The sequence below is a fragment of the Antechinus flavipes genome, chromosome 2 (genome assembly GCF_016432865.1).
Source record: "Antechinus flavipes isolate AdamAnt ecotype Samford, QLD, Australia chromosome 2, AdamAnt_v2, whole genome shotgun sequence".
Taxonomy (NCBI): domain Eukaryota; kingdom Metazoa; phylum Chordata; class Mammalia; order Dasyuromorphia; family Dasyuridae; genus Antechinus; species Antechinus flavipes.
Genome location: NC_067399.1, coordinates 504,994,745 through 505,019,332, shown reverse-complemented (window position 1 = coordinate 505,019,332; position 24,588 = coordinate 504,994,745). Strand labels below are relative to the sequence as shown.

The 24,588-nt window shown below is 38.3% G+C and overlaps 1 protein-coding gene and 1 pseudogene across 1 annotated transcript in view; one reads left to right on the top strand and one right to left on the bottom strand.

The window, feature by feature from the left end:
- The window catches only part of CCDC180 (coiled-coil domain containing 180), a 131,603-nt gene that overhangs the window by 70,981 nt on the left and 36,034 nt on the right, over positions 1-24,588 (top strand). The window contains exons 19-26 of the mRNA XM_051980269.1: positions 3,477-3,703; positions 4,345-4,520; positions 6,339-6,519; positions 7,759-7,905; positions 9,579-9,723; positions 9,949-10,065; positions 12,942-13,040; positions 14,286-14,381. Of these exons, the coding sequence (XP_051836229.1) occupies positions 3,477-3,703; positions 4,345-4,520; positions 6,339-6,519; positions 7,759-7,905; positions 9,579-9,723; positions 9,949-10,065; positions 12,942-13,040; positions 14,286-14,381 (1,188 nt within the window). The remainder of the gene's footprint in view (positions 1-3,476; positions 3,704-4,344; positions 4,521-6,338; positions 6,520-7,758; positions 7,906-9,578; positions 9,724-9,948; positions 10,066-12,941; positions 13,041-14,285; positions 14,382-24,588) is intronic.
- On the bottom strand, positions 18,986-21,203 carry LOC127550941 (polyribonucleotide 5'-hydroxyl-kinase Clp1-like; annotated as a pseudogene).

Here is a 24,588-nt window from a genome sequence, read left to right as displayed (position 1 = left end):
TCTCTTTTTGGAGGCCAAGCTGGATCACTACAACGACAAAGGATTCAGTTTGGTTGTTTTTTCCATTTATATTGTTGTAGACTTTGGAACTATTGTTTTCTTGGCTACTTTTTATTAGTTTGTAGGTTTTCCCATGCTTCTCTAGTGTTCTTTATAATCATTTTAAAAAGCTTTATATTTTCAAAACATATGCACGGATAATTTTTCAACATTGACCCTTGAATAGCTTTGTGTTTCAGATTTTTCCCTCCTTCACCCTACCTCCTCCCCTAGATGGCAAGCAATCCAGTATATGTCATACATGTTAAAATATATGTTAAGTCCAATATGTGTAAACATTATATAATTCTCTTGCTACACAAGAAAAATCAGATCAAAAGGGAAAGAAAATTGGTAAGAAAACCAAATGCAAGCAAACAACAAAAAGAGTGACAATGATATGTTATGATCCACATAATCATTTCTTAAAGTACAGTAATATTCTATTTCATTAATGTACTATTATATGTTTAGGCATTTCCCAGTTGAGAGAAATTAACTTCTTTTACAATTCTTCGCTACTATTAAAAAAAATGCTGCTTTAGGAATTTTGGTATAATAGGATCTATATTTTAAAGTTTTATTTATATTTAATTACATTTTAAGTTCTCAATTGTTTCCATCCCTCTCCACCCCATATGAGAAAAGGCCATCACTAATACAAATATATGTTTGTATGTATGCACACACATATATATGTAAAATCCTAACAGGCATACTTCTATTTATCAATTCTTTCCGTGGAAATTGATAGCATTTTCCTTGTAGGATCTTTGTAATTGGTTTGAGTAACTTAGTCATTCACAGTTATTCTTTAAACAGTGTTGCTGTTACTGTATACGATATTTTTTTGGATATGTTCATTTTACTCTTCATTATTTCATGCAAGTCTTTCCATATTTTTAAAAAACCGACCAGCTTATTTCTCATAGCACAAGATTTTTATTTTCATATTTATCTTTGATCTCCTTGGAATATATGCCTAGCAGTCTTATCTCCAGCAGTCTGTCTGGAAAAAGAGGTAATATCCAAGACCACCAGGGCTATTTTATCTCAGGCTATCCTCACCACATCTCAACTATCTTGGGCTTTAAGTCTAAGGGGTTCAAAACAAAAGTCACTTCCCTGATCACTTTCAAAGGAGAAGATTACTCTTAGCTCATGCTCACCAGCTTAATGCTATCCCACCAAAAGCTCTTCATCAAAGACTGTCATGAATAACTAGTAAATCTCTTTATTATAGAAAGGATAAACAAATCAGAAAAGTTATGTATATTAAAATATGCCAAAAAGTATACATAAAAATAAATAAAATCCTTATCTGTGAGTGAGCAAAGGTCTCATTTTGAACCAGGAGAGAGAAGAATATCACTGAGGGTAAGTCTGCTGTCAACAGTCTCTTGGGCTCTAGGTTCTGGAAGTGAATAGACATTCATGGGATGCTAGCTTCCTTTACATGTCTTTAAGATTTCTGGGATTCCAGTCTATTATTCAGAAATCCCAATCTTTCTCTCTAAAGGTCTTCTCTCAAAATGTGTGTCCAACAAAAATGAAGGGAATTTTGTTTACAGTCATTCAGCATCATGGCTCAGCTTTCTCTCAGCCCATCAATAGTCATATTCCCTTATACATACAAAGTGCAGCATCTTCTGGACACTACCTGCCAAGAGGACAGAGACATCACAGTAGTATAATTTGGAATCTGGAAGTGCTGTCCCCATTTATAATTTTTTAGATTATATTTCCTTAAAAGTTAAAGAGCTTTTTTCCTGAGAAATAAATTTTGCTATCATTTTGTCAACTTCCAAAAGTATTTTTAGTCAGTATTTCTTTAATCCTATTAATATAATTTAGGAAACATTTTCATTTTTATCATAGCAAAGTAGCCCAGCCACAATATCATTGATGTGTATGTTTTATTATATATTATTTTACATAATAATATTAATCATATTAATATATTATATTATCTTTTTTTGATCACATTTTATTTTTCCAACCTATCTTGTACTTCATAGAACCCTACTTTGTAACAAACTCAAATCATTCTCCAACAAAAAGAAGACTTAATTTGTATGGAAAGTGTTTTGTAGTTTTGCTCATAAAGTTTCTGATTTTCCCTTGATAGATAGATTCCTAAATATTTTATAAATCAGTAGTTACTTTAAATGGAATTTCTCTTTGTAACTCTAACTGTTGGATTTTGTTAGTGATATATAAGAATGCTGATGACTTATGTGGGTTTATTTTGAGGATATGAATAATTTAATGATTTTCTGGCATAATTCCAAATTGCTTCCCAAAATAGTTAAACCCATCATGGAGCCTACCTTTCTATAGTCCTTTCAATCTTGATCATACTGTTTTTTATTATCTTTGTTGCAATAAATTGACTCAACAAAACTCTATAATCATAATGTTGCAAATACTATTTCTCAAATTGGCTTTCATTTTTAATAATTGATAAGATGATAAGGAAATAGAGGAAAATTAATTTAAGATCCTAAAGCATATTGACTGAAAAGTTTAGACATTCCCATTCCTCCTTCCCACCCCCAAATACACACACATACAAGGCAAAATAGAAAAATAAGTCAAACTGCAGATTCAACTCCTCTAGGCTTGGGGGGCAATGGCTAAGCAGTAACACAGTGGGAGTGGCTTGAGCAAATTCACATAGCTTCTTAGTTGCAAAGTGGAGTTTAGGACTCCTGAATTCCTTTGGTATCCTTTCTTCAATGCTTTTCCCATTATACTTAACTGATGCCTTTATAGAACTCCTTTGAAAAGGTTAACAAGTGATTTGTCCAAAGTCACACAGCCCAATATGTTTCATGGGTACAACTTAAACCTAGGTCTTCCAGAACAGTACTCTTAACTGCTAGGCCATGATCTCTTGTCGTGCATCATAGATACTTAATAAACGCTTGCTGGATTGCATCACACCGGATTGTTCATTTGGCGTTTCTCCTCTCGTCAATCCCCCATCTTTAGCTAAAGAAATAAAAGTTGTTTTTATAATGCTGCTAACTGCATAAAGTATGAATCTGAGCATAAATATTAGTAAGACATGATTCTTGGGTGATTTACTCTTGCACCCATTTACTCCTGAGGCAAGCTGAATAAAACACATAATTCATGTGAGAGGTTTGTCAGAGCCCCAGATACTTGATGGCCAGTGATTAGTAGGAGAAGCATGGGTGATATGAAGCTAGAGAAACCTCACCTGAAGTGTAGGGAAGGAAAAGGACATGTTTACTGCTTCCTGTTATTTGCTAACTAGCTTTTGAATTCAGTTGTCTCCAATTGCTGAAAGACCAAAAATATTCTCTAAATTTTGTGCTTTGGGGAGGGGAAGCCCCAGTCATCCTACCCTAGGTTGTAGCTTTGCTACAAGGTTCATGCTTCTATTTGCTAAAACCATCTTATCTGCCAAGGTTCAACCTGGGATCATATCAGAACAGGAGAGTACAATGGAAAGTACTGGAGTATTGGAGTCCTTCACAACTTCGAGTGGAAACAAGTATTTGGTCTTTTCATTTGGTGAAGAAAGTGAAAGTAAATTGGTTGATACTATATCAGCAGAAGACATTCCTCAGGATACTGTTGCATGCCTGAAACATGTGATTTTACCATCCCAATTGTTTTCAGGATTAAAAAAACGGTAGGAATATCCTTCCATTAGTATTTTGGACTGGGATTTGTTAGAGGGTAAAACTTTACAATGTTGAAAATTTAGAAATGATGTATCTGAAATAAATGAGAAAAGGGGATGATATTCTGAGCTAGGAGAGAGATGATTTAGATGGTTAAAAACTAAACAACACAGCAGTCTGACCAGAAATTATTTGTAATCATTGGTTTCAAGTCATAGGAAGCCCAACTTCCAGCCATGACATTTACCCACTGGGAGAAAGATAGCTTTCTTCAAAGCTCCTAATTTTTGTGAAAAGTTAGTGAGCATGATTTCTTCTTTGAATTATTTTGTATATATTCTTTGTTTTCTCAATAAAATGTCACCCTGTTGAAGGCAGAGGATATTCTTCTTTTTCTTTTTGTGCATCTTCAGTGCAATGTAGTAGGCACTTAATAATATGTTCCTTGAATTGAGAAATGTGGTAGGATTCTGCTGAAGAAAGCTGGAACAGAATTTATGGCTTTTAAAAATAGTTACCAAGTAAATTCGGTTCCCTTTATGTGACTTTACTGTGTTTTTATGTTTCCTAAACTGACTTTTCTGAAAATAAAAGTCCAGATCATGTGGGGAGTATCTCCTAAAATAGATTCTTTTTCTTTTGATTCCAGAATCTGCCTTGAGTTTTTTGAACACCTTGAGAAGTGGTTTGGTCAGACCTTGGCCAAATCCAGGATGATCATGGCTGCAAAGACTGATGAGCTGGATTCAGAACTGAAGCTGCGTCTCCACATACATAAACCAAGAGCCAAACAAATAAAGACAGAAATCCACAATGTCAGAGCAGGTACAATCTCACTTTTCCTTTAATTCTTTCCAAAGAGGCAAGACCACATGATAATAGATAAATTTGGAGTCAGAGGACCCATATGCTAATATTAGCTCTGCCACTGGTTGATTACCTGTGTGACTACAGGCAGATTATTTCCTCTCTCTACACCTCAGCTGTGGAGTGAAATGCTTAGATGAGAGAACCTCCAGGATTCCTTTAGGCTCTAGATTTATGAAAAAATCACACTGTGAAATGTTCCTGTGTCAAATTTTTCTTGGATTTATGATTATACTTTGTTAATTAATTACATCAGTCTGCCTAACACCTGTAGTCTATTTAGCACCTTTTAGTAAACTGTGGAAAGTAACTGTAAAATTTCCATCCTTCTTCCCCAAAAGGTGATTTTTTTGGTGCCCTTTCTTTTACTTTGTTTTAAAGTCTTTTAAGTGACAGTCTTGATCAATATGTGAATATAACTCTCACACTTCCCCCAGTTCTGCAGAGGTTGCACACTTACAGTTTCTGCTGGACTCAAAGCTATAGGACCATTTTGCTATTGTTTCAATAGAGTTTAAGAATTGAAGGCATGCATTCCCTAAGGGAAGGTTTGCCAACTCCAATGAAATGCCAGATCCATCAAAGTATTGTATGTACCTAAAATGATACTTACTTTGTGCAATCATGTCTGACTCTGTGACCCCCATGTGGAGTTTTTCTTGGCAAAGATGCTAGGTGGATGGCCATTTCCTTCTCCAGCTCATTTTACAGATGAGAAAACGAGGTAAAGAGGGCTAAATTTGCCCAGAGTCACATTATTTGAGGCCACATTTGAACTCAGAAAGATGTGACTTCTTGACTCCAGGCCCAGTACTCTATCCACTCTACCACCTCGGTTATCACTTGATGACTTATAAAAGCTCAGTGAATCAGGGAGGTAGAATCTCTTTAGTGGAGAGTTGCAGCTCTTGCAGGAGGTTAACTTCAGAACTCTTATTTGAATCACAGCTGGATGGGGCCTCAGACAGACTTAATCATTTAAGTTAATAATTAACAAATAATAATAATAATAATAATTAAATAAATACAACTAATTGCTATCTAGAAGGCCTTGTGCTAGACACTGGATGTCCAAGAATGAATGAGGATAATCTCTAGCTACTTTAGGCTTACTGTTAGGAAAGTGTTTTGAAATCTTAAAGCTCAATAGAGGTAGTAATTTTTTTTTTTTTAAAGCACAATGTACATTATTCACTTCTCATTTCTTTGAGAAATTGCCACTTTCTCCCACCCCGCATCTGTCAGGCTGAGGGAAGAGAGAAGGAGACTATCTTTTCCAGGGACATTAAAGCTCCAGTTAGTCCATGGAGCAATGATATAGTACACTGGTGATTTCTATCAGGTTCTACAGGTATTCATCTGGCTATACTTTAAGTTCTTGAATAAAAAGATTACATTCAGATTATAGGAACACAGAGATCTAGGGACAGACGGATCTGGCCCAGTCCTTCCATTTGATAGTTGAAAACATTAAGCCTATGGATGCTAAGTGATTACCCAGTTTATAAACATCAGAAGCAGATTTAAATACACATCCTCTTGACTCCAGAGCCCGTGTTCTTTCCTCTTGTACTGAACAACATTTCTCAGTGTGGGTCATCTCTTTGACTCTGAACATTCCCTACTAATTCTTTGGCTACTCCCAGCTGGTGAGAGCAGTGCATAATTGCCATCATGTATCCCTATTTGGGAATCTGTATGTTCCCCCAGTCTGTCTGGGAAGGAATTACCAAGAGAGGTAATGCAGGCTCACAAATGGCCCTCCTTCCTTTGCAGCGGAGATATTGTTTCACCAAGAACGGCTGGACCGTCACTGTACCAGCATCTTAGAAATGCTGAGGAGAGAGAGAATCATGTTCTACAAATTCCATGAAGAACAAAACACCAAGAACAAAAACTTCCGGAATTGGATGCTTAGCATAGAGCAAGCCTTCCTCAACACCACCACCAGTCGGAAGTAAGGGAGCCAACACTCTGAACTGGGGACAGAATCACTGGTCTTAAATTTCAGGGGGAGAGCAGAACTAGGCTTTTACTATCCAGGAATTAATTGATCCTTTTCCTTTGTTTTAACCTAAAGACCTATTTTTTAAACTGATACTCTTCCCCAAAGTCCTCCTGTTGATTTGGTCTAGATTTAGGGAACCAAAATGAGATTAGGGTTTCTAGTGGTTAGGGAGTTAAATGATAAGATCTAGTGGCAGGTTCGGGGTTTAGGGAACCAAATGGAGAGGTTGGCTCCCCTGAACCCCCTTGGCGCAAGAGTAGGTAGTTTTGGGGACCCCCTTCTGGAAGCGCAGAGGTTCTCTGTAAAGGAATTTACAAACTCCCAAACCTAGATTGATAAAAGGATTTATTATGGGGATTGGAAGTAAGGTTAGAAATCCAGACAGAGAGGCATAAAGTCTGGTTAGGGAAATAAGGGAGGTTAAAGAAAGAATGGCACTGGAAAGAGTATTCCAATGGACAGAGGCTCCTTGGCATCCCAAGCATGGCATAGTGAGGCATGTTTGGAACCTCTGCAAAGAGAGGATTTTAGATTGGCTTTTTTATAATGGGAGCTTTGGCTACAAGCTGAAGGGGGCTGGTGGGTGGAATCCCAAATTGGCTCATTGCTGAGTTTCAGCTTGAGCTGGTATTTGAATTGAATTCAGAGAGTTTCAGGACTGAGCTGACCCCACCCAGATAACAAGGATGAAACTGTTTATTCCTCGGGGCAGAGTCCCTCACTGAGGCAGAGTTGGAGATTTTCTCCTTTAGGGATTTTTAGAGTTTCAGGGTCCCCTCTTCACTGGGATACATCCTTGAGATCACTATCTCAGCTGAATGCAAAATACTTTTTTTCTAGCTACTCTTAACTACTTTATTCAAATAACTGTATCACACTTGTATAAAAAAAGCATTTTAAGAAACTTTTTTAAAAGTACCATATAAATGCTAAATTTTGAACATTGTATTCAAATCACCTAGGAACTGAGATTGTCCAGCTACTGATAACATTTGAATTGGTTTTGCCAAAGTGAGTTTTGTGGAAGTAAAATTAGTAGCAATAAACTGGTGGACTAAGGAGACAGAAATATCTGAGTGCACAAAATTTTCATGCTTGTGGTTTGGAGCCATTATTTTGGGATCATGATCTTACAAAATACCAGAAATTTTCATTCTTTTAAAATGGGTTTTCTTTCTTTTGTCACAGTCTGACTCTGTTCAGCTCCAATTTGAACAGAGAGCTGCTTTCTTATGTAGACGTTATACAGCTATCCCTTCGTGGTTTCCGACATTATCTAGAAGAGAACATGGAGAAACTCCGACTTGCGAATATGGATTTTCTTAAAAAATGCAGGTAAGATGTGGATTTATTCTCAATGATCTCTCTCTTTTTAAAAAAAAAATTAGTTTTCTTTCTTCCTCTTTTCTCTTTCCCCAATCTTTACATATATGTAAACTTTACAAACACACATATAAACTTTACATATATTAAAATAAGCATTAGTTTCTCTTCCTATAGATAAGAGGAAGGTATAAGCAGTCAATAATAACCATCTATTAAGAGCCTATTTGTTCCAGGCACTGTGCTAAGTCCTGGGAACACAAAAGTAAAATCCCTATTCTCAAAGAGATTCCATTCAAATGGTACAGATAAAGTGCAAACAATTGAGTTAGACTAGCAGAGGTCCTCAAACTATGGCCCATGGGCCAGATGCAGCAGCTGAGGACATTTATCCCCCTCACCCAGGGCTATGAAATTTTTTTATTTAAAGGTCACAAAACAAAGTTTTTGTTTTTACTCTAGTCCAGCCCTCCAACAGTCTGAGGGACAGTGAACTGGCCCATATTTAAAAAGTTTGAGGACCCCTGAAGAGTATAGACTGGAAATAATCAACAGAGGCAGGTCACTAGAATTAAAGGAGCCCCTCCACAGAAGAGAGGATTCTAAAATCTGAGACTTGAAGGAAGCCAGGAAAGCCAGGAGCAGAGATAAAGCAGAAAAACATTCCAGGCTTGGGGGAAAGACAGCCAGAGAAAATACCTGGAGCTGAAAGGTGGAGTAACAAATAAAAAGATGGACTTCAGAGCCGGGAAAATATAGGTACTGGCTATGTGACTGGTCACTTCATTAACTCTCTTCTGCAAACTACAGCCTATGTACCAAATCCTTCCCAGTGCCTATGTTCATAGAGCAGGCAAACTAAGTCCAATCCTGGAAATTTTAGATCCAATACAATCTTGTTTAAAAAACACAGATATTCTTAGTTCACTGTACAAACCCAGGTGGTAATGAAATGGACAAAGGACTAGTCTCCCCTCCCCTCCCTCAGTCTTAGCTTAAAGGGCCCAGAGAAGGGTCTGCTCAGCTAGATTAGGGGACTTCTTTTGGGCTTCAAAGTGCCAGATCAACAATGCTCTCAAGGATATCTGTTCCCTGAGGGTGGTCACCTAACCCTGATCCCCATCTATGTTAAAACATCTGCCTTTGTATCTTTCTTCCTGTAAAGTCGAGTTATTGTTTAATGTCAAAGGTGCCAGCAAGGGTGAACAGGAATGCTTATAAGGCTGGCCCTACTTCAGTTGAGCACAGAACCATGCCTGGAATCCTACTGGAGGTCCGTCCTGGCCATGCACACCATCTAGGCCAGTTACAAATAAATTATTTCTAAATCATGAATTACTATGGCCATCTTGAATTCTATTGCCTGGGCTATTTCAGTAAGCCACTTTTGCTTTTGGGCAATAGTTTGTGGAACTCCTTTCTCCCTTCCTTTACTCATTCCTACCTGCCAGCTGCTCAAAAGGGATACATTTTTGAGAACGTACTAACTTGCCTTGGTAGGGAAAGTGCCTCATCTGGGAACAAGCCCTATTTACCAATGAAATTGAAGATTCCATCTCTATCCTTTTTTTTTCAAGTAGCCTACAAGCAGTTTCCTTGACTCTGGCCCTTATATCTGGTAACTAAAAAATTCAAGAAGAGGGGGATGTTCTGTGTGAATGACTTTTATTCTTACTTACTTTCAGATTGTTTTCAGAGGGAGGGAATTTCTCTCCTGATGAATTGAGCATATTTTGTAGTCGACTGGAAAAGGAATCCTTACGAATTGAATTTATTGAGAGTTTTATCATGATGAAGATGGAGAAAATGGAGAATGAATATGTAGAGCAGGTAAGCACATCTTTCTTGACCCACAGGTGGGAATTCAAATGTACCAATCATTTACATTCTGTCATTCTAATGTAAAAGTAATATCTTCTAGGTTTTTACATTTTAAGATTATATGATTTGGTTGTTTTAAATTCAGACAGAAAATTCAAATTTCTTTCATATAGATTTTTCTCATGTTAGAAAAAATTAGAATTAGACCTATACTTTCTACTTTTTTTTTTTTAGGCAAATGAGATAATCAACAAATTTGAAAGTAAATTCCATAACCTATCAGTGGATCTCATTTTTATAGAGAAAATCCAGCGATTTTTGACAAATCTGCAAGTGAATATCAAGGCAGAGGTAGAATTTCCTATTTCTTTTACTGATGGGTTAATGCCATTTATTTTATCTTGGGGATTTCTGGCCAGCTGTGGAGAGAAGTGGGTATGTTGGTATGGAAGGAGATGTGAGATCCTCTGAGAAATTTCACAAATTAGTGAATAACCTGTCAGCAATTTGGAGTTGTGCTAGACATGACCAATCTGTGCTTAACCAGACTCATGGCTCTAGTGCCATATTCTTCTTTTTCTATTTTGTGAAGGCTCAAATCTGGAAAAATTGGGTGGGGGTGGAGGAGAAGGATGTTTAGGAGCAACAATGCTCCAATGAATGGCATGAAGAGACATAGAATTGGCTTTGTCTGTGGCATATTATATTACTCGACTAGAACAAGATGTTCATGAACTTATGAATTTAACTTCCAAAGGTAGAGTTAACCTTGAGATCCCTTGGTGATCCAGCCCAACCAACTCTTTCACTATGGCCAGCGTGTGCTGTTGAACATAGCAAGGACTATTTGGGTAAATAGGAGTAGATCAGCACAAATCCATCAACATTATTAGAAAAACAATTTAAAGTTTCCCTTATAGCTGGTAATTAATATTATTTTCACATGTGAAAGAGAGCAGAGTTGGGACAGGTATGGTGTCTAGATATGGTCAGTGGGATGCACAGTAAATTTTATTTGCTTGATAAATATTGAATCATCCCTTTTGATGTATTAGAAAGTCAAAACCTCCCTTGGCTAACCTTCATAGAACTTTACACATGACAGCTCCCACCATAACCCCTTCTAGCTCTACCTCCCAACTCTGGCCCAATGTTCTTGTTTTACAAATGGCTAACTGGGATACCTATGGGTGAAATAACTTGCCCAAAATGAGTTATTTAGTGACAAAGGACCTGCCTCTATAATACCTTAATATTTACCAAAAGAGTATCAGGTAATGACTGCTAGTCTAGGGATTACAAGAGCTGGAATCTAGTCCAGCCTCTGTCACTCACTGCTTATATGAAAAGATCAATAAGAAATTTTATTTATATTTTCCCAAAAAGATCATTATAATAGAGCCCCCAAAATAAAAAAAAAATTGAGTATTTTTCCCTTTGTTACAATGTCTTAATTTTTCAAAACAAAAAGAAAAACTAGTCTTCCCACCAAGTTAGAATTAGAAATTCAATTAAGCATCTGTAAAAAGCATTTTACTTGTATGGCTGCATCTATACAAAAAATTAAACTATCTTTCAGAACAATATTATTCAATATTATAATCATATATATAAAAATAAATATTTACATAAAATAAAACATGTGAAAACTGTATAATTTATGATGTTTTTCATAATAAAAAATTTCATGATGCCAATATAGATTTTTTTAAAATAACTTTTTATTGACAGAACCCATGCCAGGGTAATTTTTTACAGCATTATCCCTTACATTCACTTCTGTTCCGATTTTTCCCCTCCCTCTCTCCACACCCTCCCCCAGATAGCAAGCAGTCCTTTACATGTTAAATAGGTTACAGTATATCCTAGCTACGACATATGTATGCAGAATCTTGTTGCACAGGGAGAATTGGATTCAGAAAGTATAAATAACCCGGGAAGAAAAACAAAAATGCAAGCAGTTTATATTCATTTCCCAGTGTTCTTTCTTTGGGTGTAGCTGCTTCTGTCCATCCTTGATCAACTGAAACTGAATTAGCTCTCTTTATCGAAGAGATCCACTTCCATCAGAATACATCCTTAAACAGTATCATTGTTGAGGTATATAATAATCTCCTGGTTCTGCTCATTTCACTTAGCATCAGTTCATGTAAGTTTCTCCAAGCCTCTCTGTATTCATCCTGCTGGTCATTCCTTACAGAACAATAATATTCCATAACGTTCATATACCACAATTTACTCAACAATTCTCCAATTGATGGGCATCCATTCATTTTCCAGCTTCTAGCCACTACAAAAAGGGCTGCCACAAACATTTTGGCACATACAGGTCCCTTTCCCTTCTTTAGTATCTCTTTGGGGTATAAGCCCAGTAGAAACACTGCTGGATTAAAGGGTATGCACAGTTTGATAACTTTTTGAGCATAGTTCCAAATTGCTCTCCAGAATGGCTGGATTTGTTCACAATTCCACCAACAATGTATCAGTGTCCCTGTTTTCCCACATCCCCTCCAACATTCCCCATTATCTTTCCCTGTCATTCTAGCCAATCTAACAGGTGTGTAGTGGTTAGATTTTTTTTTTTTTTAATGAAGACATCTTAAAATTGAAAGGGTCCCCTTTTGATCTGATCTGGACCTGTGATTTTATTGGTGTACAAAATTCTTATTTAAGGAAAATCTGTCTAACAATGCAGATCAGCATTTATCTTCAACTTTGAAACTTAGAGAATTGCCAAGGACCAATTAAATGACTTAGATCCCAGAGAGATTAAGTACCTTGCCCAAAGTAACACAGTCACTATAAAAGCAAGACTTCAGTCAGGTCTATCTGATTCCAAGACCAACTGTGTATTCACCATGCCATACTGTGTGGATGCCAATAGAAGAAAAGAAGCATAATTTGAGTCATTTTAAAAATTTAACAAATGCTTTTCATCGTTTTTCTGCCAACATTCTAATTAGTGAGAAATAATCTAACTTTTACAAGATGTCACAATTGATGTTAAATATAACAAAATTCTTGATACCTTTCTTGTTCTTTAGTTGTATATGCCAGTTTTCTACTTGCTAAATTTGAACATGATTTTGAGCTTGAGTTTTAGGCTTAGAACAAATGGAGAGTAATAGCTTTTTTATGTATTAATATATCAGAAAATGTATTTCAATGTACTAATCTTAGCTCCAGATTATCCTTCTAGAAATAAAGCCTAACCTCTACTTTTCCAGGTGTTCAAATCTAATTTTCAAACTGAGACATTAAATAATGCTCTAAAAGAACTTAACCACAAGATAAGTATTTGCGGTCAAGACGTTATGGACCAAGAAGTAAGTACCTAATTCTATATCCTTTTCCTACCAGGTTGTAAATCTGAGAGGTACATGCTGATAGAAATATAATTTTGAGGAGACTTTTATATCTTTGTCTAGAATATGCAATTTTGGTCTTGCTGTAATCTCTCGAATGTGGCACTAAATGATACAAATTCTAAAGAAGGAATTGTAGTATAATGACCCTTCAGGAAAAAAAAAAAATTTGAATACTACCCTTTATAATCAATCAACTTTGCACATCTAGTCTGAATAAGAAAATTTTTTCCAGAGTAAATAAATATTGTCAAAGGAGATACAAATCTCAGGAGGACATAAAATAAGCCTACACATTTATATTATTTTAGAATGGTTTGGAGTTGCAAAGAAAAACCCTATGTCATTTCTTCAAAGCCTTTTGCACCTCTGCTAACTGTAGCCAATTTGGAACTGAAACAACCAAAATACATTATCACTCACTTGCTTTTAAGGTATCACTACTTTGCTTTTTTAAAGGAAAATATTATCATTTATTTAGAAAATAATATGTTCTTGGTTTTTCCTGTTTTCTTCTTATGACTGTGTGATACCTCATAAGCAGAAAATAAGAGAAACAGACATTTCTAAAAACCAGTCAAGCCCCTTATCACTAATTGAATCACTAGTAGCTCCCATTCTCTAAATATTTACATGTTTTTCTTTCTCCCATATGCAGGTTGCTCCACAATTTTTTTCCAGAACTCTTAGCTTCCTTTATTGCATCATATGCTCAGTCACTATTTCAAATGTAGTTGCTAATTATTTCATATCTCTTCAACTCACTTTGAACCCAGACTGTTCCAAATCTGAACTATCTTTCTATCCCAAGCTTTCTTTGTGCTTCTTTTCTACAGTGATCTCTGAATAGGCTCAGAATTGTCAGAAGGGATCTGTGTAGAGTAGTTGCATGTGAACACAACTATTCCCTCCCAGTCTTTTTTCTCTTCTCCTTCTTCTTAAGTAGTGCCAATTGACTTTTTTTTTTTTAAAGGTTGTATATTGTATAATATAAGTTCTGACAGCTATACAAATGTACTTGGTCAAGACCCTTCCCTCCAGATGAACCAGCACTCTATTTTGCCACCTGACTTCTTGAAGAAGCCAGATGCAGTACTCAAATATTTTCAAACTGCTAAAAAAGGTAAAACATTTATTCATATACAGTTGTAATAAAACTAATTTTTTTTCAATCTCTCTACTTATTTTCATGATCCATGTCATTAGACTGTGTGTGCAGAAGACCTATACAGTTTTTCCAAACATATAGTGGAAAAACTAACTCAAAGGATTCACTATCTTAACTGCCATTTGGATCACCAGGTAATAATTATATCTTTTTTCCTAAGAAAGATGTGATTTAGCATTTCTATGTCTGTCAACTCTGAGTGCTGTGTGGGATATCTTTAGTTGGGAGCAAGTTGCCTAATTGACCTAAAAAATACTACAGGATTAAATAAATCTTGTGCAGTCCTTCAACAAGATTTTGTTAAGTGCTTACTATAGGCCATACCCTGTACTAAGCACTGGATATATACATACAAGTAAAAAGACAGTCCTTGCCTTTAAGACTTACATTCTAATGGGGGAGAAGATGTACATACTGAGGAGTTTAGAAGGGTTGAGGGATTATAGGGAAAATTCAAAGAATCAAAAGAGGGCAACCTAGAGAGGATTGAAGACTTGACTGACCTGGGCTTCCTCCTTAAAATGGAGGTTCTGTGAAGAATCAGCCAATTGAAAGGACAAAGGGTAGAGGGTGTTTTTAATGGGTAAAATCAGAGGTGGGTTGAGCTTTCAGTGAAGAGGTGTTTGATGCACCCTGGTGAAAGTTTAAGGAAGTCAGTAGGAACATGACTCTTAGAAAAGAATTAAAATATCTTTTGATATTGAGTCAACAGATATCTATCTATTGATAGTGAAAAAAGATGGCAATTAAAAACTGGATTATATAGATGATATTTTTGATATGCTAGGGGTAAATAGATTAAATCTTGCCTACTTAATTTTAAATATTCCTCCCCTATTTGGGTTTTCTAAAAATAAAATTCTGATATTTTCCCCCCATAATCTAATTTTCTCAATATATCTGCCCTGACCCATGTCAAAGAATTTAAAAAAAAATAGGGGGGGGGGGAATTTTTTTCAGCAAAATTAAGAAACATACCAAAAACATCTGATACTATATGCTAAGTGTCCTCAAACTTTTTAAATAGGGGGCCAGTTCACTGTCTCTCAGACTGTTGGAGGGCCGCACTATAGTAAAAACAAAAACTTTGTTTTGTGGGCCTTTAAATAAAGAAACTTCATAGTCCTGGGTGAGGGGGATAATCATCCTCAGCTGCCGCATCTGGCCCATGGCCCATAGTTTGAGGACCCCTGCTATATGCAGTGTTCCACTTTGCATAGTTGTCCTTTGCAAAGAAGTGAAGGAGAGGAAGACCGACCTTCTCATTTTTCCCATGGGGTCAGGCTTGATTGTTTTATTTTCATAGTATTAAATTTTGATTGTTTTGTTATTATGTTGTTACCATTGTGTATATTGTTTTTGTTTTCCTGATTCTGATTACTTCATTTTGAATCAATTTATATAACTTATGCTTCTATAGATTCTTAATTTGTTAATTTTCATAATAATATGCCAGTACATTAAAATACCACAATTCAATTAGTCATTTTTTTGATTAACAAGCATCTATTTTGTTTTTATTTCTTTGATGCTATCAAAAAATGCTAAAGTAAAATTTTGGGTGCCTATGACTGTAAGTATTATTTTTGTCATTGACCCCCATGAAATATATGTCTGGCAATGATATCTCTGGGTGAAATATTTGGGACATCATAAGAACTCTCCACATAATTCTGTGTGGGAAGGGATGCTAGACACTCCTTACCCAAACTGACTACTCGGAGGCATCTCAGATACAAGATTTTTATTCTGTTCTTGCACATCAACTGGACAGTCCAGCATGGTGTGTGGCCCAGTGCAGAAGCGAAAACTGGATTATATAGCAGAAAAGATACAGGAACTCCACCCCCTTCCTGTTGATTTTTAAATTCATTGTATAGACTGAAAAGGAAGTAACTGCTGACCAGTGGTCAACAACGCTGTCTACTTCCTGGGGCTCAGGACGTCCTGAAGCTTAGGCCTCAGCTCTGACCTACTTTAGTCATAGTCTTCTGAGAAATCTTCACTTGTGCCATTCAGTCCCCCGTCTTGTTCACCCCTTTGAAGCGCTTTCACACCACTCCTGACGCACTGCTTCCACCAGGACATCCCGGTTACCTCGGCCTTCACTCGTCCCTCTCCTCAGTATCCCCTGTAACCCGCCCTCTGCCCTTCAGAGCCAGCACCCACACATCAGTGGAAGCTTTTCCTGAGACCATTTTGTGAAAGAATCTTGAACTAGTGACTAAATGTACTGTGCAATGTAAGCAAGCGGGTGACAGGATAATGCTGCTTAAGCAATGAGCAGGAACCAGACCCCGCTTCCCCCAACTTCCACCATTTCTCTCATCTCAGATCACGGACTGCCGTCTGGCAGCCAGCATCATCAGGGGAACCACGGCACTGTCAAGGCCCGGTGACCTCGGGGCCATTCTCCCATCCTTCCCACCTCAAGCAGTCCAGACCCAGATTCATTTGGGACAAAGGGACAAGGTCTCAACTTCTGGAGCTGCTTCAGGCTGACAAGGGGCGCAGAGTTGGCCCAGTGGGGTCCAGACTGAGGGAGGGGGAGACAAGTGACTTGTAGGCATCAGCAGCAAACAGGGGGGCTGAGTGTCAGAATCAGGTTTCAGGTGATGTCAGGCTGACCAAGTAGTTGAAATTTTATGGTTTGGAGTCTGGAAAAAACAACTCTCATAAGTAGATTAAAAATGCAGAAACTAAATGTGAGCAAAAAAAATTAAACAAAAGTGGAATTAATATGAGAGTTACTAGGGACAGTAACCAGGAACCCCATCCAGAGGAAGATGGGAGGGTGGAGGTGAGGCTTTCATGAATGTCTCACATGCAGACAGCTTTTCCTAGAATAACAACGTTTTCCCCCCAAGTTCCTACTTTTGTTTCCTCAAAGGATTAAGGGCAATGGGTGGAACATTTGGCCCTATACACAATGAAAGGAGTGCTCAGATGGTCTAGGGGGCAAGCACCATAATGTTTAAAAGGCATTAATCATTGGGTAGAGAGGATTGCAGGCAGAGTGGAGACAATAATCTTAAATGGGTTTGATCTCCTTTAGTAAAAACTCTGAGCTTTTCAGTCTTACAAGGGAAGGCTTTTACCCAATTAGTACAGGTGCCAACAAAAACCCCTGGCTGGGGGCATATGTGCAAAACCTGTCTGCCAGTCCTTCCCTGGGTATGTACCCCTCCTCCAGTTAGGCTTCAGGATGGGGGGGTTTAGCAGCCCTTTCACAATTTAGTTGAGCACAAACTGGGCAGACCTGACAGATCTGTTTGTTTTTCCTAGCTTGTGACCAGTGCAAATAGGTCTCTCAAGGGATTGGAGAGCATTTATTTTCCAAATGGGTAGCTTGGTATAGACCAAAGAGAAGTTTCCAGTAGCTGGCTTAGGGATTAGAAGTTGGCCTTAGGTATTTGAAACCACTCAGAAAGAGAAAGAGTGTATCCCCTTTCTTTAGCAGGGTCTTGTTACTGGGAGCTATATGGGGAAGTATAAGAGTCAGGACTTGTGGAATTAAAGGTGTCATGGTCAGGGGCAAACAGGCAGCTGAATCTGCAAGCCTGTGTCCCTTGGTCTGAAGTGAATCCCTTTTCTGTTGTCCTTTACAGAACTTAACAGAAATCTCTCTAGGTCCAGGGACAGCTTGCATTAATTGTTTCCCTGCACACTTACTGAGGGAATGATTAGCTTTCAAAAATCCTTTTTCTCTCCATATAGCCCCCATGAGCATGTGAAACATGAAAGGCACATTTGGAATGAGTATAAATGTTCATTCTCATTCCTTTCTCCAATTCTAAAGCTCTGGTGGGGACAAAAATGCTCTGAAATTGGTGGGCGTTCAAATGTCCAATGAGTGACCTAGGGTGATCTTCTAGGCTTTCTCAATTAGAAAGACTATGGCAGCCACTGCTCTAAGGCAGGATGGTCACCCCAAAGAGACCAAGTTGCTTTTTTGGGTTTTTTTTTTTTTTTGAGAAGTAATAAAAGGTTTTAGGTAGGGCTAAGGCTGGGGGAGAGGTCAGTTTAGCTTTCAAAATCTTAAAAAGCCTTGGTCTGATTAGGGTCCCATTGGAGAAGAATTGTGTCAGGGGCTTGAATAGAATCTGAGAGGCTTGGCAATAGCCAAAACTAGGTATCCAGATTCTACAAAATCCAGCCATATTCAGAAAAGTATGCTGCTGTTTCTTAGAGAAGATTCAGGGAATGATAAGATTGCTTCCTCTCAGCAGTGAGTAAAAGGGAGGTAGGAGTTGATTCATGATCCAAACAGACTGATAAGCAAAGTGGGTCTTACAGACAAACTATTGCCCTAAAAAGTCAAAGTTAAGAGTTTTTATGGCAGCAGCTAGAGAAGCCTTCATGATTGGATTGCTCAAGATCAAGATATCACCTATATACTTGTATTGTTCTCATGGCTTCTATTAACCACTTGCTGTGGTTATAGAAATTTGCCATAAGAGGAAAAGCAGGGACATGATTATAATAGCATCAAAACTGATCCTTCAGGGTCTCAGCCTGAGAACACATATATGACAGGATAAAGCATCCTTAGCTCTATTTGACAACTAATCATGCAGTAACAATTCCACCTCATAGCCAGACTTAGAAATAATCAGGTGGGAACCAAAGGAACAGAACTGGGAAACTGAGTTTAAGAATCCCATCTTATAGGACTGCTTGCCATCTTGGGGGGGGGGGGAGGGAGGGAGGGGGAAAAAAAACGAAACATAAGTGATTGCAAGGGATAATGCTGTGTAAAAATTATCCTGGCATGGATTCTGTCAATATAAAGTTATTATTAAATAAAATTAAATTAAAAAAAAAAAAGAAAATATAGCTCTTGAAGTTTTGCAGAAAACTTAAAAAAAAAAAAAAGAATCCCATCTTAAAGAGAGGCTAAGGTTGTCCTCCCAGCTCTTGCCCAAATAAGACATCCACCTGTGACAGTTCAGAAAGGCATCCCTCTGAGTAACTTAAGTGTATATTATTGTGTATCATTGCCTGATGGATCATTAAGTCAGTAACCCACCATCTGAGAGAAATGCCACAATTTACTCAGAAGGATGCCTTCTGACTCAGTTTCCCAGTTCTGTTGTAGCTTTGGAAATTCTCAGGTAGAATTTCTATTCTCTTAAATAAGTTTTCCTTTTTGTTTTAGAAAACAAGACAATTCTTAAAATTGAGATAGAATAGATTCTTAAATTGACTTGACTTCATGAGATTCCTTGAATTCTTTTTTTTTTTTTTTGAAGGGCTGCAAAAATATTTATTAAAACTAGAAAAATCATTTTTTTAAGTTTGAACTCTCCTGAAAGATGCCCTTCAATTTGTACTCCCACCATGGACAAAGACAAAAAGATAGTGTGTGAAATATAAGTTAAGGATATAAAGCCAAAAGGAAGAACATAGACCACCTAGTAACATAAGTGAAATAGGGTCAGTGTTTCCCAGGTCTTTTGAAAATCCCAACTGAGATCCCAGATCTACTCTGGGGCCAAGTTACCTCTCTTGAACCAAGAGGAAAATACAATTTCAAAGGGTCAGGTTACCATGAGTTCCTAATGTTTCCCACTAAACCAGTTTTACCTAGGAGTTTCTGGCCACAAGAGCCTCCAACTACCTGAGCCCTCCCCTCTGTGGATATCTGTGGAGGGTCCCTCTGACGCATGCAGAAATCCCTACTTGACATCCATGAAGCGGATGTCTATGATGAGGAGGAAGTTCTTAGGCAGTGGGCGAGGGGCTGGAGAGAGCACAGTAAAAACCTGGTGCTCCAGGTCCACACTAGTCACCACAATGAAGCCAGCCACACTGGTCTCAGAGATGTTCTCCTCAGTGCCCTCAGCTGTGCTGACACTCAAGAGGGGATGCACCATGTCTTGCCCTGGGGTAACCGGGACCAGTTTCAGCTGATTGTCCTCCTGTGACATTCCCAAAGGGAGACATGAGTCTGGGATGCTGGGAGCCCCCACCTTGTAGAATTTCACATTGGAGAATTTGACATTGAAGGCATGGGGATAAAAACAGCCTCGGAAACCATAAACATATTCTCAGATGCTCTCATCCCTATACTCCCGGCGGAAGTCCTTTGATCATTCAACCACGCCTCCTGACTTGGGGAGTAGAACAGTACGCACCAAGTGGGGCAAGTCCCGTTTCCACTCATTGTACAGTCGCTCCTGGTCCAGCACTACCACCACGTCCACCTCTACCACCACGTCCACCTCAGAAGCAGCAGCAGCATGCACCAAGGCCTGGTAACCAGAGCCCTTGACCCACTCACAGGTGTTAATGACCCAGCCACTGACAGAGGTTGGGCGGTTCACCTCACAGCATTGACTGAAGTCACCTGCCAGTCATGCTGTAATCTTATTGTAAAGCTTGCTGTTGGTACCAGGTGGTGTGGAGCCAAAATGATAGACCAGAGGGGCCTGGATAGAGAAGCCCTCCTCTACATCAGCAGGTTGCTCAATGTCAAGAGCTCCCATGGTTCAGGAATGGACCCAGAGCCTTGGTCTACATCCAGCTCCATATAGGTGGGCTGCTGGCCTAGTCGCACAGCATCATTGAGTAAAAGGCGGCATACTGTGGACTCGCCCACATCCGTAAGGCTCACTACCATCACTTGAGGACTTCGCTCCGCCTCGTGCTCTGCTTGGCATCTCATCTGTTCCAGGGCTGTTAAGATAGAAAAGCAGGGGTGTGTCCTGGACATAAGCCACCTCGGTGCGCCCACTCAGCTGGAAAGAACGCCCATGCCAAGTGAAGACAGCAACTGTGGCACCTGCATCAAAAGTGAACTTTTTGTTCTGGGTCAGTTCTGTGCCAAAGATCTTGTCCATGCCGGCCAGGAGCTCCAGCAGGCTGACTGCCTCCACCTCAAAACGCAGTTCTGTCTCCCATTCTAATTCAAATTTAGTCAGTGGCTTCTTTTCATCATTAGATTCTTCTGCCATCTTCTCTTCTGTGTGGGCCTTGTCTCGGGAGCCTCGCCAGAAACCAGAGCCCTCATAGCTCTTCCACAGGGAAGAGTGACTCCCTGAATTCTAATTAAATGTTCCACACAAATTGCATTGCCATTTGGTTATTTTCAAATTCACACAAATCATTTCTCTTTTGTGAGCCAGGAAAAGGTTAAGTACCAGGTTTTGTTTGTTTGTTTTGTTGTTGTTGTTTGTTTGCATTTGTTTTTGTTTTTGTTTTTACTGACAGGGCCCTTAGAAGTCTGATTCTCAATAACTCAAATGCAGGCTGATTTTGTCACTGTTTTTAAGGTAGCAGTGAAATGCTTTGTGATTTTCCTAAAGTTCCCAAACTCTTAAATCTTCTATTAAATTAGTCAGTGCAAAGAGATTACAATTTACATACAATTTACAAATTGGGCTTTGATTAAAACTACTTTAAAACTGCTTTTACTATCATATCTCAAGTAACAAATTTCACTGAAATGAGTGAGTGAAAGTAGCTCCAGTCTAATGACTTGTGATACTGTAAATCACAGAACCAACTTCTTGGCTCGGATCCTGAGGTCTGACAAGATTGTCCCATCCAGCAGTCATTTCAGAATGCCCCTGCTCTGTGCCATTTATCAGGACTTCCTTCTGGCTTACTAGGTGCCACCTCTTTCCTTGGATCACTAAGCATGATTCCAGGGTCCCAGTTCAGCCTAAGAACAGCCCAAAGGCACAGGCAGTGCCTCTAATCTCTGAATTATGTGCCCATAAGTTAACTATCTCACTGTCCTCTTGCCCTCAGGCTTCTTCAGAGCCTTTACTTTTGCTTTATGTTTTTTTTTTTTTTTTTTTTTTGAGTGCCTCCACTTTGGCTGATGCTGAGATTCCTATCTCAGAAATGTTTGTGGAAAGTCTCTTAACTAGCGCTCACCCTCAAATCAGAATCCTCAGCCATCTCTTGGGGAAATCATGCGATCCCAGACAAGCCCCCATAAACTGTGTGGGATCGGTGCTAGACCCCCTTTACCCAAATTGATTACCTGGAGGCATTCCCAAATACAAACAGCATTTATTTGGTTCTTTCAAGAAGCTGCCAAGCATACCAATTGGACAGTCCAGCATGGTATGTGGCCCAGTGCAGAAATGAAACTGGATTATATGACAGAAAAGACCCAAGTACACCCCCCTTCCTATATTGATTTTTAAATTCATTGGATGGATTGAAAAGGAAGTAACCATTGACTAATGGTCAACAACACTGTCTATCTCCTGAAGCTTAGACCTAAGGTGTGACTTTTTCTGTCCTATAGTTCTCTGAGAATAGGGATTATGTGACTTCCTGAAATTTAGGCCTAAGGTCTGATCTACTTCACCCTATGGTCTTCTGAGTAATCTTCACTTGTCCTATTCATTTCCAAATTGCTTTCTAGAATTGTTGGGCTCATTCTCTACACCACCAACAATGTGTTGGTAAGCCCTTCTTTCCACAACCATTTGTAGTATTTTAAAAACAAATAATTTAAAAGTATGTTTTAGATACCTGCTACATATAATATATGTGTCTAAAACAGAGAAATCTGAAAGAAAAATGACATTCCCTATCCCTAAAAAATTTATAATCTGGTTGGGAAGATAAAGTATACAGATAAAATAATCAGATTTTAAAAATTCAATTTATCCAGTTTTATATGTTAAGTTATATATTAGAGACTGCCTGAATTTTTAATAGGAAATTTTTTTTTATCCATTCATTCATTTTATAAATATTTAGTGAATGCCTACAATATTACACCATGCTGGACATTATATGGGATACAAGAAATGATCCCTGACTTCAAGAAATCCAGGCCAAAGCATTTAAATTTTACTTGCCAGAAAATGAGGATCCATGCATAATTTTCCTACAATGAGCAGAACTGTGTGTTAGAAAGCTTAATCTGGTAGAGATAGAGTCTGAAGAGAGGAGTGTTCATTAAGATAACCTCTTAAAAGCATTTTTCCCCATTTCTTTGGACCTCGGAACCTTCCCAAGATATCTTGAGGTTACTGGCTAGAGTTTTTTCTTAAGGACCAGGTTTTAAACTGAAACCAATCAGATCTCATTGGCCACCAATAGGTCCTAGGTCAACCCCCATTTGGTCATTGTTTGAGTCCTGTTTGATTCAGATTGAATGTAAATAGCAGTCATTTTTGCTTTAGCCAGAAACCTGAGGATCTTCCCCTCCCAGATTTATTTATATATATATATATTTTGGAGTGGGGTGAGGGTATCTAGGTAAAAGAGGAAATTCCCGATCTCAAGTTGAAGACCTGAGCTTAAAAAGGCCAAGGTGTCTCACTGAGTCTAGGGCCACCTCCAGTTATCTATCTCTTGCCCCTGGACCCAGATGGCTCTGGAGGGGAAAGGGAGATGGTGAGCTTGCAGTCTTCCCTCACTTAAACACCATTCACTTGCATATTATGGTATCATCTCCCTGATGTCATAGTCTTCTTTAAGAAGGAAGGACAAAGGAAGATAAGTGCCCTAAGAAACAGGTGGGATAGTGGAAAGGCTAGGCTGATCAAGGTTCAGATCCCATCTCTGACATTCAATAGATTTGGGCAAATCATGGAACCTCTCTCAAACTCATTTTCCTCATTGGTAAAATAGAGAATACCACCTTTGGTATCATAAAATTTGAGAGTTGAAAAGGACCCAAGTGGCTATCTAGATCAAGCCATAAACACAAAGCAGTGATTCTTCATGAGGGTGATCACAGCACTTCTCGAGGAAACCCATGCTCCTTTAAAACAACTTGGATTTTTAGGAAGATTTTCTTGACATTAAGCTTAAAATGGCCCCTTTGCAACGTTTATCCATTGTTTCTGGTCTAGTCTTGTTCTCTAGGACCAAACATCCATATGCCAGCTTTTCAAAGACTTGAAAATAGTGTTCCCATTAATCTTCTCTTTTCCAAAGTCAGCTTGCCCAGTTCCTTCAACCAATCCTCATGTGACGGACTCAAGGCTTTTCATCGACCTACTTGCCCTTCTCCAGAAGCTCTCCAGCTATTAATAGCCCCAAACCAAAAACAATACTTCAGATGAGTTCTCTTGAGAGCAAAGTTCAGTGAGAATTTCACATCTCCTAAAATCGAAACTTTTTTCCAATCTGGCCCAAGACTAAATTACCTTTTTTTAGCCTCTTCACACTGCTGATTTATATTGTGGTCTACTAAACACCCCCAATCTTTTTCAGAACAACTGCTATATAACTACACCTTCCCATCTTGTACTACTTTAGGTGATTTTTTAAAATCCAAGTATAAGATTTTATTCCCTTTACATTTCTTTTAAATTTCATCTTATTCAATTTATCCCAATGATCTCTGCTCTTAAAATCCTTCTG